The 24,330-nt window shown below is 38.2% G+C and overlaps 2 protein-coding genes across 5 annotated transcripts in view; one reads left to right on the plus strand and one right to left on the minus strand.

Annotated features, from left to right (window-relative positions):
• The window catches only part of zer1 (zyg-11 related, cell cycle regulator), a 39,546-nt gene extending 37,348 nt beyond the window's left edge, over window positions 1–2,198 (minus strand). For 2 of the 3 annotated variants that reach the window (XM_067483883.1, XM_067483882.1), the window contains exons 1-3: window positions 2,046–2,198; window positions 908–1,118; window positions 635–785 (exon numbers count right to left, since the gene is read on the minus strand). In XM_067483883.1, coding sequence (XP_067339984.1) covers window positions 635–785; window positions 908–1,074 — 318 coding nt within the window. In that variant the 5' untranslated portion in view covers window positions 1,075–1,118; window positions 2,046–2,198. Of the gene's footprint in view, window positions 1–634; window positions 786–907; window positions 1,119–2,045 lie in introns of those variants that run through there. The other variant, XM_067483884.1, reaches the window with a different exon arrangement.
• A 2,345-nt stretch (window positions 2,199–4,543) lies between these two features.
• Window positions 4,544–24,330, plus strand: part of tbc1d13 (TBC1 domain family, member 13) — a 29,259-nt gene continuing 9,472 nt past the window's right edge. Inside the window, exons 1-9 of one of the 2 annotated variants that reach the window (XM_067484072.1) lie at window positions 4,544–4,664; window positions 7,225–7,298; window positions 7,396–7,436; window positions 9,577–9,638; window positions 10,288–10,387; window positions 12,626–12,708; window positions 19,486–19,645; window positions 20,812–21,022; window positions 21,106–21,269. In XM_067484072.1, the coding sequence (XP_067340173.1) occupies window positions 4,642–4,664; window positions 7,225–7,298; window positions 7,396–7,436; window positions 9,577–9,638; window positions 10,288–10,387; window positions 12,626–12,708; window positions 19,486–19,645; window positions 20,812–21,022; window positions 21,106–21,269 (918 nt within the window). In that variant the 5' untranslated portion in view covers window positions 4,544–4,641. The remainder of the gene's footprint in view (window positions 4,665–7,224; window positions 7,299–7,395; window positions 7,437–9,576; window positions 9,639–10,287; window positions 10,388–12,625; window positions 12,709–19,485; window positions 19,646–20,811; window positions 21,023–21,105; window positions 21,270–24,330) is intronic. The other variant, XM_067484073.1, reaches the window with a different exon arrangement.

Genomic DNA, 24,330 nt, shown 5'->3' on the forward strand with positions numbered 1-24,330 from the left:
AAATCTAGGCACAGGCCCTTTCAGACATACACTGGAATTATGACATTATCCTGACTTTGTCAGGAGGCAGTGTCCAAGTGAGACACTGCCGACATTATCCAGACTATATCCTTCAAGCCCCCTAGAGCAAAGTCCGTATAATGCACGTGAACCCATGTGTACAGCATGCTGCTCTGTCCCAAATTGTCGACAATTTTGTAAACAAAACACTATTTCCAGTTGTTTACTTTTTCTATAATGTTGTGCTTCCCCTCCGTGCTGATTGCACATGGAAATCAAGCAGACTTACATGTGAGAATGATTCTTACTCGGTTGATCTCCCACTGTGCGTTACATGTCTGAAACGCATTCATATGTGAAACAGACTTAAGTCTGAAGGTAACTTCAGGCTGGCGTCAAACTTCTCTCCCATATAAAAGAGCTTCACACTGAAAGCATGCCATCATGATTGTATAGTAATTGTTTGTGTAATTGTCTTTCAATGATCACTTTGTGTCTGAAGTAAATATCTACAGAGAGTTTGAATGTTTTATAACTGAGGTGGTACAGAGGTGAACATGAAAATCAAAATGTTACTAAATACTAAAGTTGTCATGAGCATGTTCTCATAAAAGGCTAGCTTGTGGCATCCCACCTGTTTTTTAATGGCCTCCAAATCTTTGTCACGTACAAAGTCTTCTCTCAGTTGTACCCTGGTGAGTCTTGTGCTTCGAGGGTCTGAGAATAGTTGTAGGAAGCTCTCCTCTGGTTCAAAGTTACTGTCTGTGTGGACCAAATCCATATACCTGTATAAACAAACACACAAACCACGTGGATAACATTTACCCTTTCAGATAGGAAATCTTCAAAATTGTAACAGACCCAAGCTATTTATAAAAGAGATTTCATCAAAGTGATGCATATGTACATGTTGACCAATTTGTCGCAGATTTCACTGGGAAGGAAGATGTCCGAGCGGATGGAGAGCTTGTTTCTGAATCCCTGGTAGCACATAGTCTTTCTGAGGTTCCTAAGGCAGAAGACTGTTGCCAGAGTCATGAGACTGTCAGGATTGTCTCCTGCTTTGGCTGCCATGTCTTTTCTCTGGCTCAGATTTTAGACGGGGCAGTGCAGGGGACCTTAAAGACAAACATTAAACATAATGAGAACACAAAGAATTCCCTTGGATATTTTGATTTGAAAGATTCTTATTTTATACATATACATTGTGACTGACTGGAACTAATGACTAACAGAAAAAACTGACAGTGAATACAACTAAAAACAATGATTTGTATTAACTGGACATTCAGACATTAACTGGAAATTCCAGTTCATTAATTTCTATGATGTAACTTGTTTCTTATGTCTGGTAAACAATCAATGACCTCCTGTCAAACCACCTTATTGACAACATAACATCCATAAGTTAAATTAGAGTTTTGATCACTTATTTGGAGGCACTGGAGACCCTCGCACACTTCACTAAGTTAGCTATCATGCCCAGGCTGCTTAACGTAAGATTAGGTTAAGTGAAGGTGTTTCAATGTTAATAATAACATTATTTTAATATTAATATTAACTTTATGTTGAATGAAACCAGCTCATAAGTCGAATCAGTCAAATCTGTTTTGCTTGGCACTGTCAGTAATCACACATAGCAATGAATCCTGACAAGGAGAGAGTGTTAATAAGTTAGCAACTTAGCAAGCTACAGTACAGCTTTAGAACATTTCCTTTAACAACACTAACGCTTGATAGCCACTAACAGGCAGACAGCAACTGGTAGTCTGGACCTTACTCACTCACAGCATCACAAAACAGAAAACTGCACTTGTGATTGTAACGTTAAATATTGCCGTCTTCTGGCGATACAGTGTAAGCAGTATACTTTAACGTCCAACTTAGCTTGCGGCTAACGCTAACGATGACTTTCCCCGTTATGGTTTTAGCTAACTTATGTAGTACCGCTAACGCTAGCTAATAATTAGCTCTTATGTGTCAACACAAGCAACAAACGGTGGTCAGCGATGTTGGAGTGCATGGCTGATCAGCAGTTACTATACCTTAGCTTCCGCCAAGGCTGTTTGTCTTAGAGACGGCGAGAAGTGAAGGTATTATTGCCAGTATTCCCTCATCTGATTTTCGTTTTCATCCGATGTCAACAAACAGACTCCTCCTCTTCCTCCTCGCACTAGGGTTACTCCTCTTTTACCTTCCGTCTTCCTTCTCTTCAACTCACGTCGCTGCTGCTGCGGCTGCTTGCCATCCCCGCTTCTTCTTATTGTTTAATAGCGGGTGTCATTCAACGTAGAGGTGCATATTACTGCCACCTGCAGTGTCGACCAGAGTAACTATCCCCTTAGTAATTAAATGTAATTAAATAATTGATAATTAATTAATTAATTATTCATTATTATTCCTGCTTTTCTCAAGGCCGATTCTAACTTTTTTTATGAATTTAACTATCTATCTATCTTTCTATCTAGCTATCTATCTTTAATTTCCAGAGTCAAGAGAACACTTCTTAAGCAGTGGGGTAATCTGGGCCTGCTTGAATGAGGTGTGTTGATGATTTGTGTAATGGCTGGTATTAGTGTATGTGCAACTGCTTGAAGGAGAGTAGAAAGGATTGGATCCAGAGAGCAGGTGGTCAGATGGTAAGAGAGGAGGAGGGTGGAAGAGAGTGCTACAAGTGAATAGCCATTCAGGCATTTAACTACATTGTTTACGCAAAGGGATGATTGTGGATAAACAGTTGCTTGTTGTAAGGAGAGGTTAAATATGTCAGTCAGCACCTCAGCTAGTTGATCTGCACATGTCATCAACACACTCCCTAGTACTCCAACAGGGCGAACAGCCTTGTAGATATTGATGCCGTTTTAGACAATCCTCGACGATGTTTTTGAAAGAACAGTGTGTGCTCCTGGCTGGCTGGTTTCATGATTCGAGCAACCTCTCCTTTTTGTGTCAAAGCTTGATTGTAATAAATAAATAATTTATTAAAATTTGTATTTAACCAAATTATTACTTTTTTACTTTGTAACCCATTCTAGGTACATGCAAGTCAAAAAATTAGGATAATGGTTTGTGCTATTTCAACTTGGAAATATTTTGCTTTGTTGTATTTGTGACATTGTGGAACAAAGGATCACATTTCATGACTTATTTATGCAACAATAGTGATCTGCAGTGATCTGTAAAAACTTCACTTATTTGCCACTGTGTTCAAAATTACACTATAATGGGTACTGCATGTTCTCTGCTCTCCTTATTGTTCAATACTATGTGCTAATAAAATATGCTATGAACATACTTTGATGGTGTGTTTATACTTTGTTTTTTTAGCATGTGTAAAGGATCCCAATCCCCTGTCTATTTAAATAAGTGCTTGATAGTCCCAGATACCTAACAGTCCTTCAAGCCAGAGACTCACCTTGTGTGAATTAGTTTATTAATAGTTAGCTACAAATGTTACAAATTTGCACTATGCGATTGGACCTATAACATCAGCAACTGCAATACAAATATATATCAGACAGTCATATCACACATAGTGATCATTTTGCAATATGTTTTACTTTACTTGTGTATGATGTTATTTTATCAAGAACAGGTACACTCTTAAATCTGAGTAGACATGTGTCTGCAAGATGATTTTGGGACATCACAATTACCTTGGAGCTAAATATAATTCCACATCCTACTGACAGAAGAAAAACCTGAAACTTTTACTACACAAACAATATGAACAGGCTTTCAATTAAAGTAGAAGGCCTCTTGTGTTGATCTGTTTAAAGTGTACATAGCAATATTTTCATAAATTGTGGGTTAGTCGATGAGAAGGTCCAGATGAACTTTTATGGCAAAATGGAACTTTTCAGAATAGAAATCTTAATCACCTTTAGAGGGAACCTTTAATGCACAATTACATTAATAAATCAGTATCACAGCCTCAAAAGAAGGTAACTCAATCATACTATATATTCGATTTTTATTCACTGTGCATGTTGATTTGTCTGCAGAATATACATATATACATTATTAAGAAACTTTATGTATTTGGTCTCTACAGACAACTCAGGTAAAGAAGCAGGCAAGACTAATATTAATACTTTACTGTAAGAGTAAGTTGCTTAGGTGATGTGGCATTTTATCCACAATAACACACCTATAACTCCCCGTTTATCTAAAAAGTGCACAAATTGTGAAAAAGTAAGCTTTTTTATAAATTCAAATCAAAAAGTGAAACTCATATATTTTATATTTGTTGCATGTAGAATAAAATGTTATAATATTTTTTTGTTATATTCATGATAAAATTCATCATAATATTCATGATTACAGCCCACAGCTCAAACTAACTTGTGAAAAGTATGTTCATCTATGCATTCAACACATATATGGGGTTCCTTTGGGCGACTGTAATAAATACCCTAAATAGGTTATATGGCAAAGGCCTTTTATGAATACACATATTAATTGAAACATTCTCAAAATGTAGAAAATTGTTTAAGACCTAAAGTAAAATCTCACATGAACACAAGGGGTCGTGGTGACTGGCCACTGTGCTCTGAAGACGGAAGTGACAGGACTTCCTGTGGCCAATTGTTTAATCCTTTTTGTAAACAGTTGAGGTAATACATCGCCGCTTGTACAGACATGTCTACAGCGTACAAAAACCGGTAAGACATAGCGAAATATGTATTTTTGCATATAGTCCAAAAGTTGCGCTTCATAATTCATAGTTGCAGCTAAACTGGTATTTTAGCGGCTAGGATGTGATAGCTAACATCAACAACAGCTCAGCTAACGTTAACCAAACATATGCCAAGTTAGGGTTTTAGGTAGGCGTTGGCACACGCTAACATGTATTTGCTCAGTCTAAAACGTCACATTTAACGTCAATGTCAAAATCAGCGAGCCCCTAGAGCGCTCTATATAATAACAATTTCGTTATTTTACGGAGATACGTTAACGTTAGCTTCCTGTTAGCACTTCAGTTGACACATCATAGGGTTAGCTACTTCTTGAAGCCTAAGTGGCACTTAGACAACTTAACGTATTTGCTGACAGCGCGTTACTGCCCATGCAAGTGTAAAAAAATACATATGTGAACAGCTAAGGGGTCTTCCTGACGTTACATAACCTAACCTTAAGTTAATGACAAATTAGCTAGATTACTGTGCCTGCTTGGAAAACGTTGTCAGCATATAAAGTTACCGTTATAATCAGTTTTTCCGTGTAATTTACTTTTTCCTATTGTATTTAGTTTAATCTCCAGTGTAAACCTCAATTAAGTAAGGAAAACCAAATATACATATTATTCAATTTCCTTATGTTAGCTACTGCTAAGGCTTAGATGCTTCATCAGCATGTTATTATTAAGGGCATTGTTTCAAATGTACCCGAGATCACGTTAGCTGGTGATGCATTGTTATCAGTAGTCTGACCCCTGTTGGCGGCTTTTTGCCCGATTCTATGTGTTGAATCGACGTCTACCGGGTTCAGTAAAATCAGAGTCCACTCTGATTGGCTGAGTGCTTAGCAAATTAGTCCTGGAGAAGAAAGGATGTTAATGGTGCCTTATAGCTTGGAATGATGTCACACCCGAGTTGACAGCATTCCAATATATCAGCTAATTTACCATAAAATACCAGTTTTGGCCCAGCCCTGCAGTGCCAGTGGTCTTGCTTGCCTTGTACCTTACTTGTAAGTCGCTTTGGAAAAAAGTCTGCTAAATGACTAAATGTAAATGTAAATGCCAGTAGAAATTGGGGAGGGTTGTGTCAGGAAGGGCATCCAACTTAAATCAGTGCCAAATCAACAGGGGGACAAATGGTCCACTGTGGTGATCCTGAACTCACGGGATAAGCCAAAAGGACAAAAAAACCCCCCAACAGTTCTGGCCAGGTTATGAACCTCAGTATATAACAACCGGTTACAATTTATTTTGTGCATAAAAATGCCGTGGCATTTAAAGTTAAGGTTGCTCAATTCCATCTGATTTTCCGAGTTTGAAGTTTGACTTAACAGGTCTTTTGTTTGAATTTTTGTCTCAGAACTCTGAAATTTTCCCAAGTACGAAATAAAGTGCTCCAATAACAATGCCTTATCAGACATGCTCTGTAATAGTTATTAATTAATGTAATACACTATCTGTAGCGAGCCAGAGTGGTATGAAAATGCAAGCTAATGCTGCTTTGTTTACAGCTTGTTAATCCACGGTCCCAGGTCTTCAGCTTTTTTTTCCTCTCTAGAAAGTCTAAAATGTGCAGTGCTATGTGCTAATTCAGCTCTAGTATTTGCAGTTTTTTCTAGCTCCCTTGTTGGCACAGAAGATGCTGAAGTGGCCGGATGCAGCAGTTGGTCTTCATCTGAGCTTTTTTGACATTAGCTTGGTGTGTCACAGTTTTATGTGAAGTTTTGCATGAATGCTGAGAATTGCTGGAGTTAACTTTGGAATCATATAAGTGCCCTCCCCTGAGTCGTTAGAGTTAGGGCAAGTTTGGATTTACTTTAGGATTAGATGGCGCAGATAGAGAGGTCGTCCACCAATCCCGCAGTTGTTGGTTCGATCCCCGGGTCCTCTGGTCATATGTTGAATTGTCCTTGAGCAAGACACTAAACTCCAACTTAGTTTCTCCCAGTGAGTATTGGCTCCCCCATCAGGGTGTGTGTGCGGTGTGATCGTGAGTTTGAATAGGTGAATAAGAAGCAGTGTAAAGCGCTTTGAGTGAAAATCACTATATGGGATGCAGTTCTCAGCAGGCGTGAAAAAATCAGTATAACACCCGCTCTTAGCTGGTCAAGGCAGAGCTTTAACTAATGCTACTTAAAGTCTAGCCCCAGCATGTGCGCTTATATATTCCCACACCTATTAATCACAGACATACCTTGCCAAAGACCTTTTGAAAGCCAACTATTTCTAAATCCAACAGCCCATTAGAAAATATTCATCCAAATTCTAAAAGACTTCTTATAGACTCTTGTAACAGTCAGGAGTCAAAAATAACTCTCATGTATTATTATTGTTATTATTATTATGTAGTGTAACGTGAATTACCACTTTTACCAATTGTGACCGCTGCAGACACTGCTCTCTATTATTTTAATAGCTGAATGATTTCAAAAGTAACTGAGACACTGATTAAAATACATTTCTGGGTAATGTCTGAATAGGTAATTAATCTTTTACAGAAGAGAATGAAAATTGATCTGAACTTGATTTGGTTCTTATTTCAGAATACAGGAGTTCAAAGTAGCCCTGAGTGAAGAAACAATAGACCTGAAGAACCTGAGGGGGCTGTGCTTTAATGGTATTTTTCACACCTTTATAAAACATGTCATAACAGTATAGAAATACTCTATATTTTATTTTACTGTGTTTGATTTTGGGTTTTCTATTCTTTTCAGGAATCCCATTTGAAGGAGGGATACGAGCACTTTGCTGGAAAGTAAGTTGCTCTGACTGTTGTTTTAGTATCTCTTTGTACATAATATTGCTATCTAAAAATGTAAATATTATTACATAATTATTTTGTTATGTATTTACAAAAAAATCAAAATCATATTCCAGATGTATTACTCGTCAAGTAAAATATTTCACTTTTTTGTTTTAATTTTGACAAACGTTTACTGCTCATGAAAATCAAAAAATCAAGTATCTTAAAATTTTGAAGTCACAATTTTAAGATTACACAGTTGTAGCCTATTTATCTACCACAATTTTCACTCCCATTCAACTTTATATGAATACACTTTGATACAGCACTCTGCCAACAGACAGTCCTTTCAGCAGCAACCTTCTGTGGCTTATTTTCCTTGTGGAGAGTGTCAATTATTGTTTTCTGGACAGCTGTCAGCATACACATTTCCTAAAACTCAGGCTTGTATCTAGAACTTTGGGCTATCAACTGTGTAGTTGGATTACCATACTCCATGTGTTTTACCGGTGGGTCAAGCAGGGCTGATAATGTTTAGATACAGTTGTATGCAAAAGTTTAGGCACCCCTAACAAAGTCCATGATTTTCATTTATAAATATTTGGGTGTTTGGATCAGCAATTTTGATAGATTTTGATCTATCAAATAACTGAAGGACACAGTAATATATCAGTAGTGAAATGAGGTTTATTGGATTAACAGAAAATGCGTAATATGAATCAAAATGAAATTAGACAGGGGCTTTAATTTGGGCACCCCAACAGAAAAATCACATCAATATTTAGATGAGCCTCCTTTAGCAGAAACAACCTCTATCCTTTAATGAGTTTCTGGATTCTGCATCAATGTATTTTGGACCACTCCTCCTTACAAAACATCTCCAGTTCAGTTAGGTTTGATGGTTGCCGAGCATGGACAGCCCGTTTCAAATCACCCCACAGACATTCAGGTCTTGGGACTGGGATGGCCATTCCAGAACATTGTACTTGTTCCTCTGGATAAACGCCCGAGTAGATTTTTAGCAGTGTATTGGGTCGTTTTCTTCTTGTGCAACTTTGTGACTGATTCTTCAACATTATTCTCAAGAATCTCCTGATATTGAGTGGAATCCATTCGACCCTCAACTTTAACCAGATTCCCACTGGCCACACAGCCCCACAGTATGATGGAACCTCGCCCAAATTGTACTGTGGGTAGCAAGAGTTTTTCTTGGAACGCTGTGTTCTTTTGCCGCCATGCATAACGCCCCTTGTTCTGACAAAATAACTCAATCTTTGTTTCATCAGTCCACAGCACCTTATTCCAAAATGAGGCTGGCTTGTCCAAATGTGCGTTTGCTTACCTCAAGCGACTCCGTTTGTGGCATGTAAGCAGAAAGGGCTTCTTTCGCATCACTCTCCCATACAGCTTCTCCTTGTGCAAAGTGTGCTGAATTGTTGAACGATGCACAGTGACACCATCTACAGCAAGTTGATGTTGTAGGTATTTGGAGGTAGTCTGTGGGCTGTTTTTGACTATTCTCACCATCCTTCGCCTTTGCCTCTCCAATATTTTATGTGGCCTGCCACTTTTGGCCTTAACAAGAACTGTGCCTGTGGTCCTCCATTTCCTCACTATGTTCCTCACAGTGGACACTGACAGCTTATAATATCTCTGCGATAACTTTTTGTAGCCTTCCCCTAAACCTTAATGTTGAACAATCTTTGTTTTCAGGTCATTTGAGAGTTGTTTTGAGACCCCCATATTGCCACTCTTCAGAGGAGAGTCAAAGAGAACAACAACTTGCAATTGGCCACCTCAAATACCTTTTCTCATGATGGGATGCACCTATCTATGAAGTCCAAGGCTTAATGAGCTCACCAAACCAATTGTGTGTTCCAATTAATCAGTGCTAAGTAGTTACAGGTATTCAAATCAACAAAATGACAAGGATGCCCAAATTTATGCACCTGTCTAAAAATCATGGACATTGTCAGGGGTGCCTAAACTTTTGCATACAACTGTATTTGGGCAAAACTGTGTTTGTTTTCCATAATATATTTTATAATAAATGTTTAAAACTCAAGTGGTACGGCACAGATGCACAATTGAATTTATGAGCAAAATGTTGTAATGTTTATTCCTTTTTTGTGATTGTTTTACACTTTTTCAGGTCCTTCTTAATTACCTACCTCCGGATCAGTTATTATGGGAGACTTTCCTCAAAAAGCAGAGGTAAATGAAACATTAAAGTCTGATCAGACAGCTTATAGGTTAGAAGACTTAAGATACGCTGCTTTAATTTTATTAGAATATAGTGTAATTATTCAATCAGCTTAGCTGATGACACTAGCTGACAAAAAATTTAGCTGTGGTTCACAACATATCACAGTAGTAATAATCTTGTTCTCTCGAGGTTAAGCTTGCTAAGCATAACCACCACTGCCACTGTATTTCAGGTGGGACAACATTAGCAAGCTAGTACAAAATAGTTTTATTGCTGTTACTGAAAATGAAACATGATAAAGTTTATTAAATGTGTCTATGAGCAAAAGAACAAATATTGTCTTTATTACAGATTACGTGTTTTGTCAAAAGGTAAAAGAAAAGTGAATATTCCCATTATAGTTTCCCAGACACTAAAGTGACCTCCTAAAATTCCTTGTTTTAACTAACCATCAGTCCAAAACAAACATAATACACAGTGGTAAACATTCCCCTGTCTCGGTGTTTTGAGAAACAAGGTTGCGTGTACTATCAGATATGCCATAGAGAAGTAGCAACTCCTCACTGCAGGTGCTAAAGTATGTCTAAACCTAAAATGAGACATACATTTTTAAAATTAAAATATAACTGATGTATTAATAAACATTTTTACTTACAGGGAGTTGTACTCTCAGTTCTTAAAAGAAATGATCATCCAGCCTGGTATTGCCAAGGCCAACCTGGGCTTTTCCAGAGAAGATGTTACTATGGAGGACCATGTAAGTGAAGTCTCCTTTGTTCTGATTTCCTTTCTCCAGCAAAACGACTTGTCCAATAAAGGTGCATGCAGTGGAAAACAGAGTGTACCCTGGTTTTACAGAAGTATGTAACAAACAAGAAGTAAAAGTGTGCTTCTTCTTTGCCTTCAGCACTAGATTAGAAAAATAGACCTGTGATGCTTAGGTAAGTCCGAGCTGGCCTATATTACCTGAAGTCGTTTACCTTTTTTACCTCAGTGGCTCAAGCACTTTTTCTCGCACAGTTTAAATACACAATTTGCAGCACAACTTTCAGTAGTTACTATCACTAGTTTTTCTTGCATGGTGCCATCTTTGCACTCAAAGATTGTGATCAGACTTGAGCTCATAGGATCCAGTTACACTCATTCTCATCTTTCTCAAGATTATTTTAAACGTGTGACATCGGTGACAACTGTGGAACATCCACAAAAACTGGAACTTTGCCTCAAGTTTGCTTTGTTTTACTTGTACCTCCATTTTCCTCAGTAGAATCAACATCAAGTCTGTGTTACCCACTCCTCCCCATCCGGGATCTCACCCCAAATAATTTTTTTGTTTGGCTATTTATTTTCTTTTAGTTCTTTTTAGTGAAAGTTTCTCCTGTTTATAAAACTCTGGCCGCTGCCGTATTCGTTTTTGCAGAAGAACACACAAAAAATTCATGTGGAGTTTGTCTTCCCCAGAACTTCCAGTCGTCAAACGTGTCCTCCTTTCAGAATGTTAGACAAGAAATCTGTGACATTTAGTGGAAAGTGTTTAAGTGTAAACTGGCTAGTCTTTGAATGACTTGAGCTTCTTCTCTGGACTAGAAATTACTTAAGTGAGCCGTTCCCAACATTATCCGTACCTCATACTAAAAGCCCTCTAGATCAAGTCTGTGTTATGGGCAAACAAAACACTGTTTCCCATAGCCAGGTTTCTATCATGTTGTGGGCCTATTTTTACTAAGTGTCTCATAAATCACTCCTAACTGACCATAATATTGAGAATGATGACTTTTTAAGCCTACTTTTAGAGTGCAGATGTTACAGCCTAAAACGCATGATTCACAGGTAAGTCTGTGCAGATGGAGGATAAATTCCATGTGGATTATCCGAATGTTAACTCCCCGCCTAAACTCTCCCCATAAGTTTATTACAATGCTACAATGCTCTGTTGATCCACCAGGTGGAGCAGTGATTAGTATTAGGATACTGCAGAGTATGTTATGATCTGAATTAGGGGTGGAGGGACACATTGACGTAATCAATTACAAGTATACGAGTCTCTGTACCTACGACAATTTTGGATCAATAAAGAAAATTCCTCACTGTGTGCAAACTTAGTTGTTAACATGGCACATCTTAAAACTACAAATCTGGCAACAAAGGCCCAGGACTGTTGAGCAGATAGAATCCTGCATCAGACTAGAATGCAACAACATTCCTTTCATAAAACTCCAGCAACTAGTCTCCTCACTTCCCAGATGTCTACAGACAGTTGTTAAAAGAAGAGGCGATGCTACACATTGGTAAAAATTGCACTGGTTCAAATTTCTTGACGTGTTGGTGCCATCAAATTGGAAATGAACTAATATTTTCCGTGAAATGGTAGTATAAACAGCATTGTTCAATGTCATTGTACAATTTTCTATCAAATAGTAGGTGATGACAATTTCCAAAGTCTCCACTTTTAAGAAATATGTCTTTTATGTGGTTGAAAATAGATTTAACTTTAAAATTACTCATCCTAAAAATGCTGTGCAGTTACTAATGCTACTATCATGCTCTAAGGCTATTGCAAAAATTTGGTTTCCAATTTACATGAAGGTTAAGAAATCAGTCTACAGAAAGCCTGTTATAACCAATTTATTTGCTGTAACTGTATATATGCACTGATCCCATCAAAAAGTGTGTCAATAGTCACATTAGTCAATGTGAGAATGTGTGTTTAAAATACCTGGTGAACGGGTGTCAGGACTGCATTGTAAGTGATAAGTGATAAAGATAAGTGGATAATTTAAATTTAAGGTTGCATCCCTTCAAAAGCACAGAAAACAAAAACCAAAAGATATAATATAATATAATATAAAAAAATCTGACATAGTATTATGCATGTGCTAAGACTGGCCAAACAAATTTATTAGTCGAAGTAAACTGTTTTGTTAGTTAATTAGAAAGTTCATTGTGAGGCTGAAGCAGAAATTAAATGTCTTTGTTTTACTTCATGTTTTTTTAGCCTCTAAATCCAAACCCAGACAGCAGGTGGAATACCTACTTCAAAGATAATGAAATTCTGCTCCAAATTGACAAGGATGTAAGGTATGTGTAATATTTGAGTTTAAAATTGGCATTCTACACACTACAGTATACACTCATCAGTCATAACATTGCGACTACTGTCAGGTGAAGTGAATAACATTGATTATCTCATTACAATGGCACCTGAAAGTGGTTGTAGCATAAGTATTTGAGCGACTTTGACAAGGACTAGATGACTGGGTCAGAGCAGCTCCAAAACTGCTGCAGTAGTCAGGACCTATCAAAGGTAGTCCGGAAAAAGGAAAACTTGTGAACCAGCAACAGGGTCATAGGTGGCCAAGGCTCATTGATGTATATGTGCACGTTAGTCCGATCGGGTAGCCACAGACCTTTCAGGGTGCCCATCCTGACTAGTGCCTACTGCCAAAAGTGCCTTCATTTGGCATGTGAACATCAGAAATGGACCATGGAGAATTGGAAAAAGGTGGCCTGGTTTGTCATAGATTTTATTATGTCATGTGGATGGCCAGATGCAACTCGATCAGGATGCACTAAGGGAAGTAGGCAATTTTGTAGAAGCAGTGGAGAATGCTTTGCTGGGAAATCTTGGGTCCAGCAATTCATCTGCACATTAATTAGTGGGAGAGCTGTAAGCACAGCTCTCACACTATTGAGATCCTTTTCTTTATTATTATTATTATTATTATTATTATAGCCCGTTTTTCGGTCGCTATCTAGTCCTAGACGGTTTGTCGTAGAAACTTCGTTCCACTTCCTAAACGTAGGTCCCTTTTAGGACAGGGGTGGTATTACTTTTCTCATTAATAACTTTTATACTTTTTATTATATTTCACTTTTTATGAACTTTTTTTCCCATAGAAAATGAATGGAAGGCACTTAAAATTTCCCTTCAACTTGCCACTTTTCATCTGCCTCTTGTGTCGTCATACTTTGGAGTAGAAACTTCATTTAAAGTTTATACGGGTCTAGTCCCTTTCAACTTTTTCTGGGTGGATCAGCTTCTTTCTATCTTTTATACTTTTTGAATAATCGCAGTTTTAGTTTTAGGCAACTTTTGGAGCTTTTTCAACTTTTCCATTAGTGTGTATTGCGGAATGTTGGAGCAGCTAGAGTGGGTGACATCACACGCACTCTAACTTTTCAGCTTCCACTTTTAGCAACTTTTTTCCTTCTTTTCCTTCTTTCCTTCAGTCAACTTTAATCTTACATAAACAAACTATACATCAGAATGTAGGTATTTTTGTCTTCTTTCAGTAAATGTAACTCTCATAGTGACAGGACTGACGGTTCTTTCTCCAAGTGTCCAGAAGCAGAGAGAGTGCCGTCAAAACTCCCATTGGAGCCCATTATAACAGAGGTTCTTAAATTCTAATCAAATCACAAACGGGGGGCTGTTTTAAAATCGCCACCACGCCTTCATTTTATGGAGTATCTTCAAATAAAGTACATCAGTGTGTTCATTGAAGCCTTTTGTCACTCACAGTTTTTGAATTGTTTCGATAGGACTAATACTTTTTCATATTTTGAGCATTTTGCGAGGCATAGTCTCAGCACTTTTCCAGCCTGCCTTGCATTTGGCTCACATGACTCAGCAGGCGGGCAGCGGGCAGCAGTCATTGTCATGGTAACGGACACAGCTGCATGACGTCATGTAATCAGCCTCAGAGCTGTGTCCACACACTTTACCTGAGTTTTTCTCCCTCAACATACACAGTGGAGACACACACACTCACAGACAGGAAATACCCTTTCAAAATAAAAGCCTTTCATAATATGTTATCCACTTTTTAGCATTTAAATGCTAAAATGACTTTGTGGTGAAGTTTCCCTACACACACACCCTCACAGATAGGAAACACACTTTCAAAATAAAAGCCTTTCATAATATTTTATCCACTTTTTAGCATTTAAATGCTAAAATGACTTTGTGGTGAAGTTTCCCTACACACACACCCACAGACAGGAAACACACTTTCAAAATAAAAGCCTTTTATCATTCTTATTTTAATTATTTAGCATTTAAATGCTAAAATGAGTTTGTTTTGAAGTCTCCCTACAGTGGACACACAAACTACCACGCAGACACAGACAGGAAACACACTTTCAAATTAAAAGCTCTTTTCAACTTTTTTTTTTTTTTCAACAGTTTTTCAGCATTAAAATGGTTCCTTCATTTCTAATTAGTTACTTCTAGCTTTTTTCTTTACACTTTAATAGCAACTTTTTTACTTTGCTTCTTTTTTTTGTTTCTTTTAACTTTGGGAATATTTACCTTTTCCTTTGTTTCTTACTACTTCTTTCCACTTTTGTTAATCAAGTTGTTGCTTTTTCACTTCTTCCTTTACACTTTTAATAGCAACTTTTTTACTTTGCTTCTTTCTTTGTTTCTTTTAACTTTGGGAATATTTACCTTTTCCTTTGTTTCTTACTACTTCTTTCCACTTTTGTTAATCAAGTTGTTGCTTTTTCACTTCTTACTTTTTTCTTTACACTTTCAATAGCAACTTTTTACTTTGCTTCTTTTTCTGCTTCTTTACACTTTAAATATCAACTTTTTACTTATTTACTTCCTCCATTGTTACTTTCTACTTTTTTCTTTTCTTAATTCAACTTTTCCTGGGATTTTGGATTTTTTCCTTTTCTTGTCATCTTCTTCTTTCTCTTTTTGTTTGTATTTATCTCTCTTCAGCGTTTGCGGCTTTGAACGTACAAACGCCTCTGCTCTCAGCCGCTTCTGAGCGGTCGGCCTCTACCGGGCGACTTAACAGCTCTCCCACGTAATTTCCTTGGAAATTGCCTTTTCTAGTTATTATTATTATTATTATTATTATTATTATTATTATAGCCCGTTTTTCGGTCGCTATCTAGTCCTAGACGGTTTGTCGTAGAAACTTCGTTCCACTTCCTAAACGTAGGTCCCTTTTAGGACAGGGGTGGTATTACTTTTCTCATTAATAACTTTTATACTTTTTATTATATTTCACTTTTTATGAACTTTTTTTCCCATAGAAAATGAATAGAAGGCACTTAAAATTTCCCTTCAACTTGCCACTTTTCATCTGCCTCTTGTGTCGTCATACTTTGGAGTAGAAACTTCATTTAAAGTTTATACGGGTCTAGTCCCTTTCAACTTTTTCTGGGTGGATCAGCTTCTTTCTATCTTTTATACTTTTTGAATAATCGCAGTTTTAGTTTTAGGCAACTTTTGGAGCTTTTTCAACTTTTCCATTAGTGTGTATTGCGGAATGTTGGAGCAGCTAGAGTGGGTGACATCACACGCACTCTAACTTTTCAGCTTCCACTTTTAGCAACTTTTTTCCTTCTTTTCCTTCTTTCCTTCAGTCAACTTTAATCTTACATAAACAAACTATACATCAGAATGTAGGTATTTTTGTCTTCTTTCAGTAAATGTAACTCTCATAGTGACAGGACTGACGGTTCTTTCTCCAAGTGTCCAGAAGCAGAGAGAGTGCCGTCAAAACTCCCATTGGAGCCCATTATAACAGAGGTTCTTAAATTCTAATCAAATCACAAACGGGGGGCTGTTTTAAAATTGCCACCACGCCTTCATTTTATGGAGTATCTTCAAATAAAGTACATCAGTGTGTTCATTGAAGCCTTTTGTCACTCACAGTTTTTGAATTGTTTCGATAGGACTAATACTTTTTCATATTTTGAGCATTTTGCGAGGCATAGTCTCAGCACTTTTCCAGCCTGCCTTTGCATTTGGCTCACATGACTCAGCAGGCGGGCAGCAGTCATTGTCATGGTAACGGACACAGCTGCATGACGTCATGTAATCAGCCTCAGAGCTGTGTCCACACACTTTACCTGAGTTTTTCTCCCTCAACAGACACAGTGGAGACACACACAGACACACACCCTCACAGACAGGAAATACCCTTTCAAAATAAAAGCCTTTCATAATATGTTATCCACTTTTTAGCATTTAAATGCTAAAATGACTTTGTGGTGAAGTTTCCCTACACACACACACACCCTCACAGATAGGAAACACACTTTCAAAATAAAAGCCTTTCATAATATTTTATCCACTTTTTAGCATTTAAATGCTAAAATGACTTTGTGGTGAAGTTTCCCTACACACACACCCTCACAGACAGGAAACACACTTTCAAAATAAAAGCCTTTCATCATTCTTATTTTAATTATTTAGCATTTAAATGCTAAAATGAGTTTGTTTTGAAGTCTCCCTACAGTGGACACACAAACTACCACACAGACACAGACAGGAAACACACTTTCAAATTAAAAGCTCTTTTCAACTTTTTTTTTTTTTCAACAGTTTTTCAGCATTAAAATGGTTCCTTCATTTCTAATTAGTTACTTCTAGCTTTTTTCTTTACACTTTAATAGCAACTTTTTTACTTTGCTTCTTTTTTTGTTTCTTTTAACTTTGGGAATATTTACCTTTTCCTTTGTTTCTTACTACTTCTTTCCACTTTTGTTAATCAAGTTGTTGCTTTTTCACTTCTTACTTTTTTCTTTACACTTTCAATAGCAACTTTTTTACTTTGCTTCTTTTTCTGTTTCTTTACACTTTAAATATCAACTTTTTACTTATTTACTTCCTCCATTGTTACTTTCTACTTTTTTTCTTTTCTGAATTCAACTTTTCCTGGGATTTTGAAATTTTTTCCTTTTCTTGTCATCTTCTTTCTCTTTTTGTTCGTATTTATCTCTCTTCAGCGTTTGCGGCTTTGAACGTGCAAACGCCTCTGCTCTCAGCAGCTTCTGAGCGGTCGGCCTCTACCGGGCGACTTAACAGCTCTCCCACGTAATTTCCTTGGAAATTGCCTTTTCTAGTTAGACATGTACCACTTATCTGAACATGTTCCTGACCAAGTACACCCCTTCAGTAAAACAGTATTTTCTGATGACACTGGCCTATTTTAGCAGATGCCACACTGCAAAAATGGTTCAAGAATGATTTAAGGAACACAATGAGTTTAAGCATCCAAATTTTCCAGAACTCATTCAAATCAACCATGTGTGGGATATGCTGTAAAAAGAAAGTCTGATCCATAGAGATCTACCTTGCAACTTATATGAGTTTAAGGTTTTGCTACTTTGGCTTGGTCCCACATACCACAGCATACCTTCAAGGTAGACAATATACTGTAGGGCAGGGGACTCAAACTCAAATTACCTGGGGGTTGCAGGAGGCAGAATCTGGGTGAGGCTTTGTTGAAAAAATCTAATCTTCTCAAACATCATTACTAACAGTTTTTTAACTTCAATGTTTTCTTATGAACATGAACGGTTCTTCTGAACATGGCTTCTCTTGCCTATTTCTTGCTGCCAGAGACCTGGCAGTGTTTCCTCTCACATAGCTGAGCCACAATTGGCTTGAGGAAGGAAGCAGTTGAGACCCTCAGTATGGCTTGAAGATGATCGTCAGTAAGTCTGGAACTGTACTTGGACTTATTGAAGTTCAAGTTAGAGAAAACAATTTTGCACAAATAAGTGCTCCCAAAAAGGCATATGGTCTGCTTTAACATTTGGGAAGGCTCAGGGGAGCCGGGGGTCAATTCTCTCAAAAATTGACCAACCTTGTCTGCTTTTCCACTCACCTGTGAACTTGGCTTTGATGTCAGAGTTGCACTGCAGGTCAATGAGCTCCATTTGAAACACAGGAGGGGCATCTTGCACATTAAAGAAGAAGGGGTCATGTCTTTCATGATGACATTAACATCATAACCCTTTGTAGATGGTAAAAAGTACCAGGATAGCGAGTGCCCAAAAAAACTGAAACCTACCGGGCTGTTCATTATCAGCTGGGACAGTGGGACACCATCATTTATTTATTATATAAAACAATGGGATGCAGCCAATAAAAGCCAGGCGTTATTTACTGGCTTTTATTTTCTATAATAACCCCATGGATTCAGCGGTACGTTCTAGCCAACACCAATGTTCCATTGACTATATAATCGAGCCGGGTAAGTCCCCAATGAGGCTCCAGCCTGACTCTGAAGCGGGACACGGGCGGGAGCTGGCTGAGTGGCCCCATCGGAGGTCCACGCCTCTTGGTGACATCATCAACAGAACATTGGTGTTTGTCGTTAACGCCGGTAACATTGACTTCGTCCAGCTCGAAGTCAAACATGCTCTTTTCAAACACAGTAAGAAGTAGTAAATTTATGACGGCTATGGGATGTTACACCGGCGTCTCCATAGTTGTGCAATGTTTATCTGTTTGCATCAAGCCTGGCCGATGGCCCCGCCCCCGGGAGCCATATACTCCACTGTGATGGTATATGGTAAATGGTCTGCCCTTATATAGCGCTTTTCCACCTATTGGCACTCAAAGAGCTTTACACTGCTTCTCATTCCCCATTCGCACTCACAATCACACACCGGTGGAGGAGCTGCTATGCAGCTGGCCAACACTCACTGGGAGCAAGTAAGGTAGGGTTCAGTGTCTTGCTCAAGGACACTTCGACATGTTCCCGGAGGAGCCGGGGAAAGTAGGTTCGTTGAGCTCCAGTTTGCACAAAACACAATGCGGTAGAGTGCCTTTCATATAAAACGTGCGGGCCCCACTAACATTAAACTTTCATATTTTTCTGCGGGCCACAAAATATCGTCTTGCTGGCCACAATTGGCCCTGAGCTGCTAGTGTGAGACCCTTGCTGTAGGGGAACCTACTCAATGTTAGGTGGGTGGTCATAATGTTATGGCTGAGTGATGTATTCAGTATAGAAAATACAATTCCTTGAACCTGTTAAAATGATCCAAATATCTATAACATACAAAAAACTTTAAGTAAACTCAATGTTTGCATGTTTCTAGGCGGCTGTATCCAGACATGGCATTCTTCCAGCGTCCTACTGAATACCCATGCCAACTTATCTTGGACCCTCAGAACGATTATGAGACCCTGCGTCGAAGAGTTGAACAAACCACCCTAAAAGCGCAGACTGTAAACCGCAACCGTAGTGGAGTCACCAATGTAAGTGACTATTAATGGGTGGGTGTTTGTGTGTCACTAGTAATGCTTTTAGGAAGAATTTACTAATCATAAAGGAATGAAGGATATCACATCATTAACAGTGACTTCACTCAACGATGGCCTACAATTATACAAAAGTTGCAAAAGTAAAGTAAAACACACCTCTGCAGACTCTTCTCTCCATCAATCAAGCCTTCGATGTAAAATGGTTAAGCTGTTTTCAGTAAAGCCAACTTAAAGGTAAAGGTATTTCAAAAAGCAGGTTTAAAAAAAAAATCTACACTTGTTTGGTATTAATGCAGATTATTTATCTTTAAAAATTACAAAAGTGAAAGAAGTGTGAAACTGTTACTAAAAGAACACTTACATTTTATGCATTGTCACCATTCATGTGTTATTTTACAGACTTGGATTTGAATTGTGGATAGGCATCTTTTTCCAGGCCTTTATAGGCCTAAAATATATGGTATAAATCAAATGAATGTAAAGATGAACAAGAACAGTAGCAGCTTTATGATGCAGTGTTGGAGAAAATGAACACTAGCGATGCAGGAATATTCTTTAATTCAGTTTGTAGTGCAACTGATCTTTAGTTTACAGTCATCCTTACTTAGAAATATTCCTATAAAATTAGTTTCAGCTTTATGCAGATATTTTAAATTTACAGTGATTGAATGAGTGAGTATTTAAATGCAAAAAAAAGCCTTTTTTCCAGATTGAGTAAAAGTAATTAGATTTAAGTACACACTTATATGGAATACAAATACAAGTACTAAACTGTTTTGCTTCTAGTATGAGTTGCTGGACAGTAGAATTTTCATCAATTCATTGCAGTTAAGCAAATTCCCAGAGAACAGAATCCTTGCTCTTTCTTCTTCCAACACAAATATAGCAGTGACCAGTGTTTTAGAAACTGAGAAACTTTTGCTGAAAAGAGCAAAAAGAAAAGGAAAAAATACAAACAAAGCACAGATTTAGAGTGATGACCTGCATAGAGAATTGCAGACAACATAGACTGTAGAGTCTACCCAGGAATATGAAGGTAAAATAACCTTTTAAAACAAAGTGAAAATCAGGTAATGTTATATAATCACCTGTATCTAACCCTCTTTGTTGCCAATATCATTTTCAAATATAGTCTGAATCTGTAATCTGATTTGGTTCAGGTTAGTTCTCCTGGAAAGCCATTGAGCCTGTATCCATCTAATGAATATGAGGTGCTGCCCAAAGGAAGTGAAGCACACTGGGAAGTGGTGGAACGGATTCTCTTCATCTACGCCAAACTCAACCCTGGGATTGCCTATGTACAGGGCATGAATGAGATTGTTGGACCAATTTACTACACATTTGCCACAGACCCCAACAGTCAGTGGAAAGGTCTGTAATTGTAAATTTGAACCTAAAGATGTTTTACATGTTGAAAATAAAAGAAATCTTTTTGTGAATTTGTCATTGTTCAGAACATGCTGAAGCAGACACATTCTTCAGTTTCACCAACCTGATGTCAGAGAACAGAGACAACTTCATCAAGAGCCTGGATGACTCTCAGTGTGGCATTACCTACAAGATGGAGAGTGTATACTCCATGCTCAAAGAAAAAGACCTAGAGCTCTATCTGAAGCTGGTAAGTAGAACACTTAAATTCAATTCAACTTTTTTTATATATCAATTCACAGCCAATTCACAACAATCTGCCTTGACTGAGAGGAGAGGAGGGAGGGACAAGAGGAGAAAAGGAGCTCAGTTCATTGGGGAATGGGTTCCCCAGCAGTCTAAGCAGTCTATAGCAGCATAGTGGCTGCATGCAGAGAGGAAGGGTTTAAGCCTAGATTAAGTTTAAGGCTACTTTAAAAGTAAAGATGGTGTTTGCTTTTTCCGATTCTGAACTGGGTTCCACAGGAGAGAAGCTTGATAGCTAAAGGCTCTGCCTCCCATTCTACCTTTGGAAATTCTGGGAACCACAAGTAGGTCTGCAATCTGAGATGGAAGTGGTCTATTGGGTTGATATTAGACAATGAGGTCTTTTAGATATTTTAGATAATTGATTTAGATTGACCGTGTAGAGTTATTTATGTAAGAAGGAGGGTTTTAAAATTCTATTCTAGATTTTATGGGAAGCCAATGGAGAGAAGCTAGTGAAGGTGAAATATGATCTCTCTTGGTAATTCCAATCAGCACTCTTGCCGCCGCATTTTGGATTAATTGTAGGCTTTTTGGGAAGTTACTGAGGCATCCCCAAAGTAGGGAATTATAGTAGTCCAAGTAACAAATAGATGGACTACTTTTTCAGCACCACTTTGAGACCGGATGCTCCTAATTTTGGCAATATACCTTAGGTGGAAGAAGGCTGTTCTAAAGATAAGAGATGTTAGTTATGGAGAAATCCTAGTCAAAAATAACTCTGAGGTTCCTTGCAATAGTACTGGAGGTCAGCGTTATGCCACTTCGTGTAGTGATATGTATATATCTATGATTTTTAGGCCCAAATACTAAGACTTCAGTTTTGTCTGAGTTTAGAAGTAGGAAATTGTGGGACATCCAGGCCTTTATGTCTTTTAGGCATGCTTGAAGCTTGATTAATTTATTTTTATCTGGTTCCATAGATAGATATAGCTTCAATGGAACTTTATGGAGGGCTTTCTAATAATAATGTTGCCTAGAGTAAATGGTAAATGGTTATATGGCGCTTTTCTACCTATTGGCACTCAAAGCGCTTTACACTGCTTCTTATTCATCCAGTCGCACTCACAATCACACACACTCATACACTGGTGCTATGCAGCTGGCCAGCACTCACCGGGAGCAACTAAATTGGGGTTCCGTGTCTTGCTCAAGGACACTTTGACATTTGACCGGAGGAGCAGGGGATTGAACCAACAACTGTGAGATTGGTGGACAACTGCTCTATCTTCCTGTGCCACAGTCGCCCTATAGGAGACTTACATAGAAAAAAGTATTGGTCCTAACATAGAGCCTTGTGGAACTCCATAACTAACCTTTATGTTTGTGAAGGATACATCATTACCATGAACAAATTGGAATCTTGGAATATATAAACAAACCTAGTGCCGCTGCTTCCTTTCTAACTTTCATGTTGCCTGCTTTAAGTTGCGAATTTGTGAACTATATCCGTAAGGGTATAGAATTAAGAGAAAATGCTGTTAAACTTTCAGTTTCAATTCCGTATATAAGGACAAGGTCTAGGGTGTGAGTCAGTTTATTTAGATTTTGGAAAAAACTAATTGAATTACTCTTGGCTGTCTAAAGAAACCAGCCATATTTCTGGACAAGAGAGATGCACCATCTAAAGTATGGATGGATGGATGCCAGCTCCCCTTAGCAACCTAGGTTTTCCCCAAAAACTTTTTCAGGTATCTATGTAGCCCATATCATTTCCTGGACACCACCTAGACAGCCAGTGATTGACTGACGACTGCCAACTTCCCTCATATTGTTTGACCTCTAAAGCTTTAAACTGTTCTCTTTAGCTGCCCCCATTAGAAAAGTGATTTAATTTGAAATCAAGTCACAGATTCACACCTATTGTTGTCTGCTGTTATCAGTTTCCCCTTCTGCACAGTGGAAGTCTCTGTTACCAATTGGCAGCACACATCTGAGTCATAAAACTGACTTGAATATGTATGAATTAGGTCAGTGCCTGTAGATTTATTTTGTTGATTAATTAATAGGTTATATTGTGTGTAAACTTACAAACATTCCGAAAAGAGCTCAGTGTAGCAACAAAGGTTTTGTTTTGTTCGACCAAATCTGAGTTAATGGTTTTACTATACATGGGCATCAGTGGCTCAGGTGGTAAAGAAGTTAAACCCCACCTCCTCCTGTCCTTAGGCAAGACTGTAAACCTCAATTTGCTCAGCAGGCCAGCACCTTGCAGAGCAGCCACCATCATAGGTGTGTAAGTGTGAACTACTAAATGTGAAGCAACTTCAAATTGCCTTGGGTAGAAGCTAGAAAGGTAGAAAAGTGCTATATATGTACATACCATCTTACAAAGACAAAAAAATTATTAGGGAAGCTGTGTTTGTAAGATGGTCTATATTTGGTCGTCTGTAGAATGACCGACCTTAGATTGGTCATTCTCATCCACAACGGAGGTGTATCCTATTTTGAATTTTGAGACTTGCAGCCTGTTGGCTGGGATGTTTCTGTACACTATGCCAGCCACTTGGTTAAGGCATTCCATGTATGCCCTTCCTGTTAGCATCTTGCACCCTGCTGTTATGTGCTGGATTGTCTAAGGGGCATCTTTGCAAACCCTGAACCTGGAGTCCTGTCTGGTATATAGACCCCAGCCTCTATTAATCTTGCATTTAGAGCCCGTTTCTGTGTTGCCAGGATTATTGCCTCTATGCTGTCCTTCAGTCCAGCTTTGATTCTTTGATATCAACCACTTTTATCTGTTGGTGGTACATACAGTGCAGGGGTGTGTTCTTCTACGAGGATTCCTGCAATTCCTTCTCTTGTTCCTCTACTTACCTGAGGTATTCACTAAGCACATCATCATTTGGGGCCATCTTCCTAGTTTTTTTTAAGGATCTTTGTTTTTTTCATCCTAGATAGTGTCTCTGATGCTAACTTAGCCTTTTTCCTTCTGCTTAGAGTACAGTGTTGGAAGTTGCTGCTTTCCTTGCACTCTCTTCATGATTCCCATTTGCCTGCGGGTT

This window comes from Channa argus, chromosome 18 (assembly GCF_033026475.1).
Source record: "Channa argus isolate prfri chromosome 18, Channa argus male v1.0, whole genome shotgun sequence".
NCBI lineage: Eukaryota > Metazoa > Chordata > Actinopteri > Anabantiformes > Channidae > Channa > Channa argus.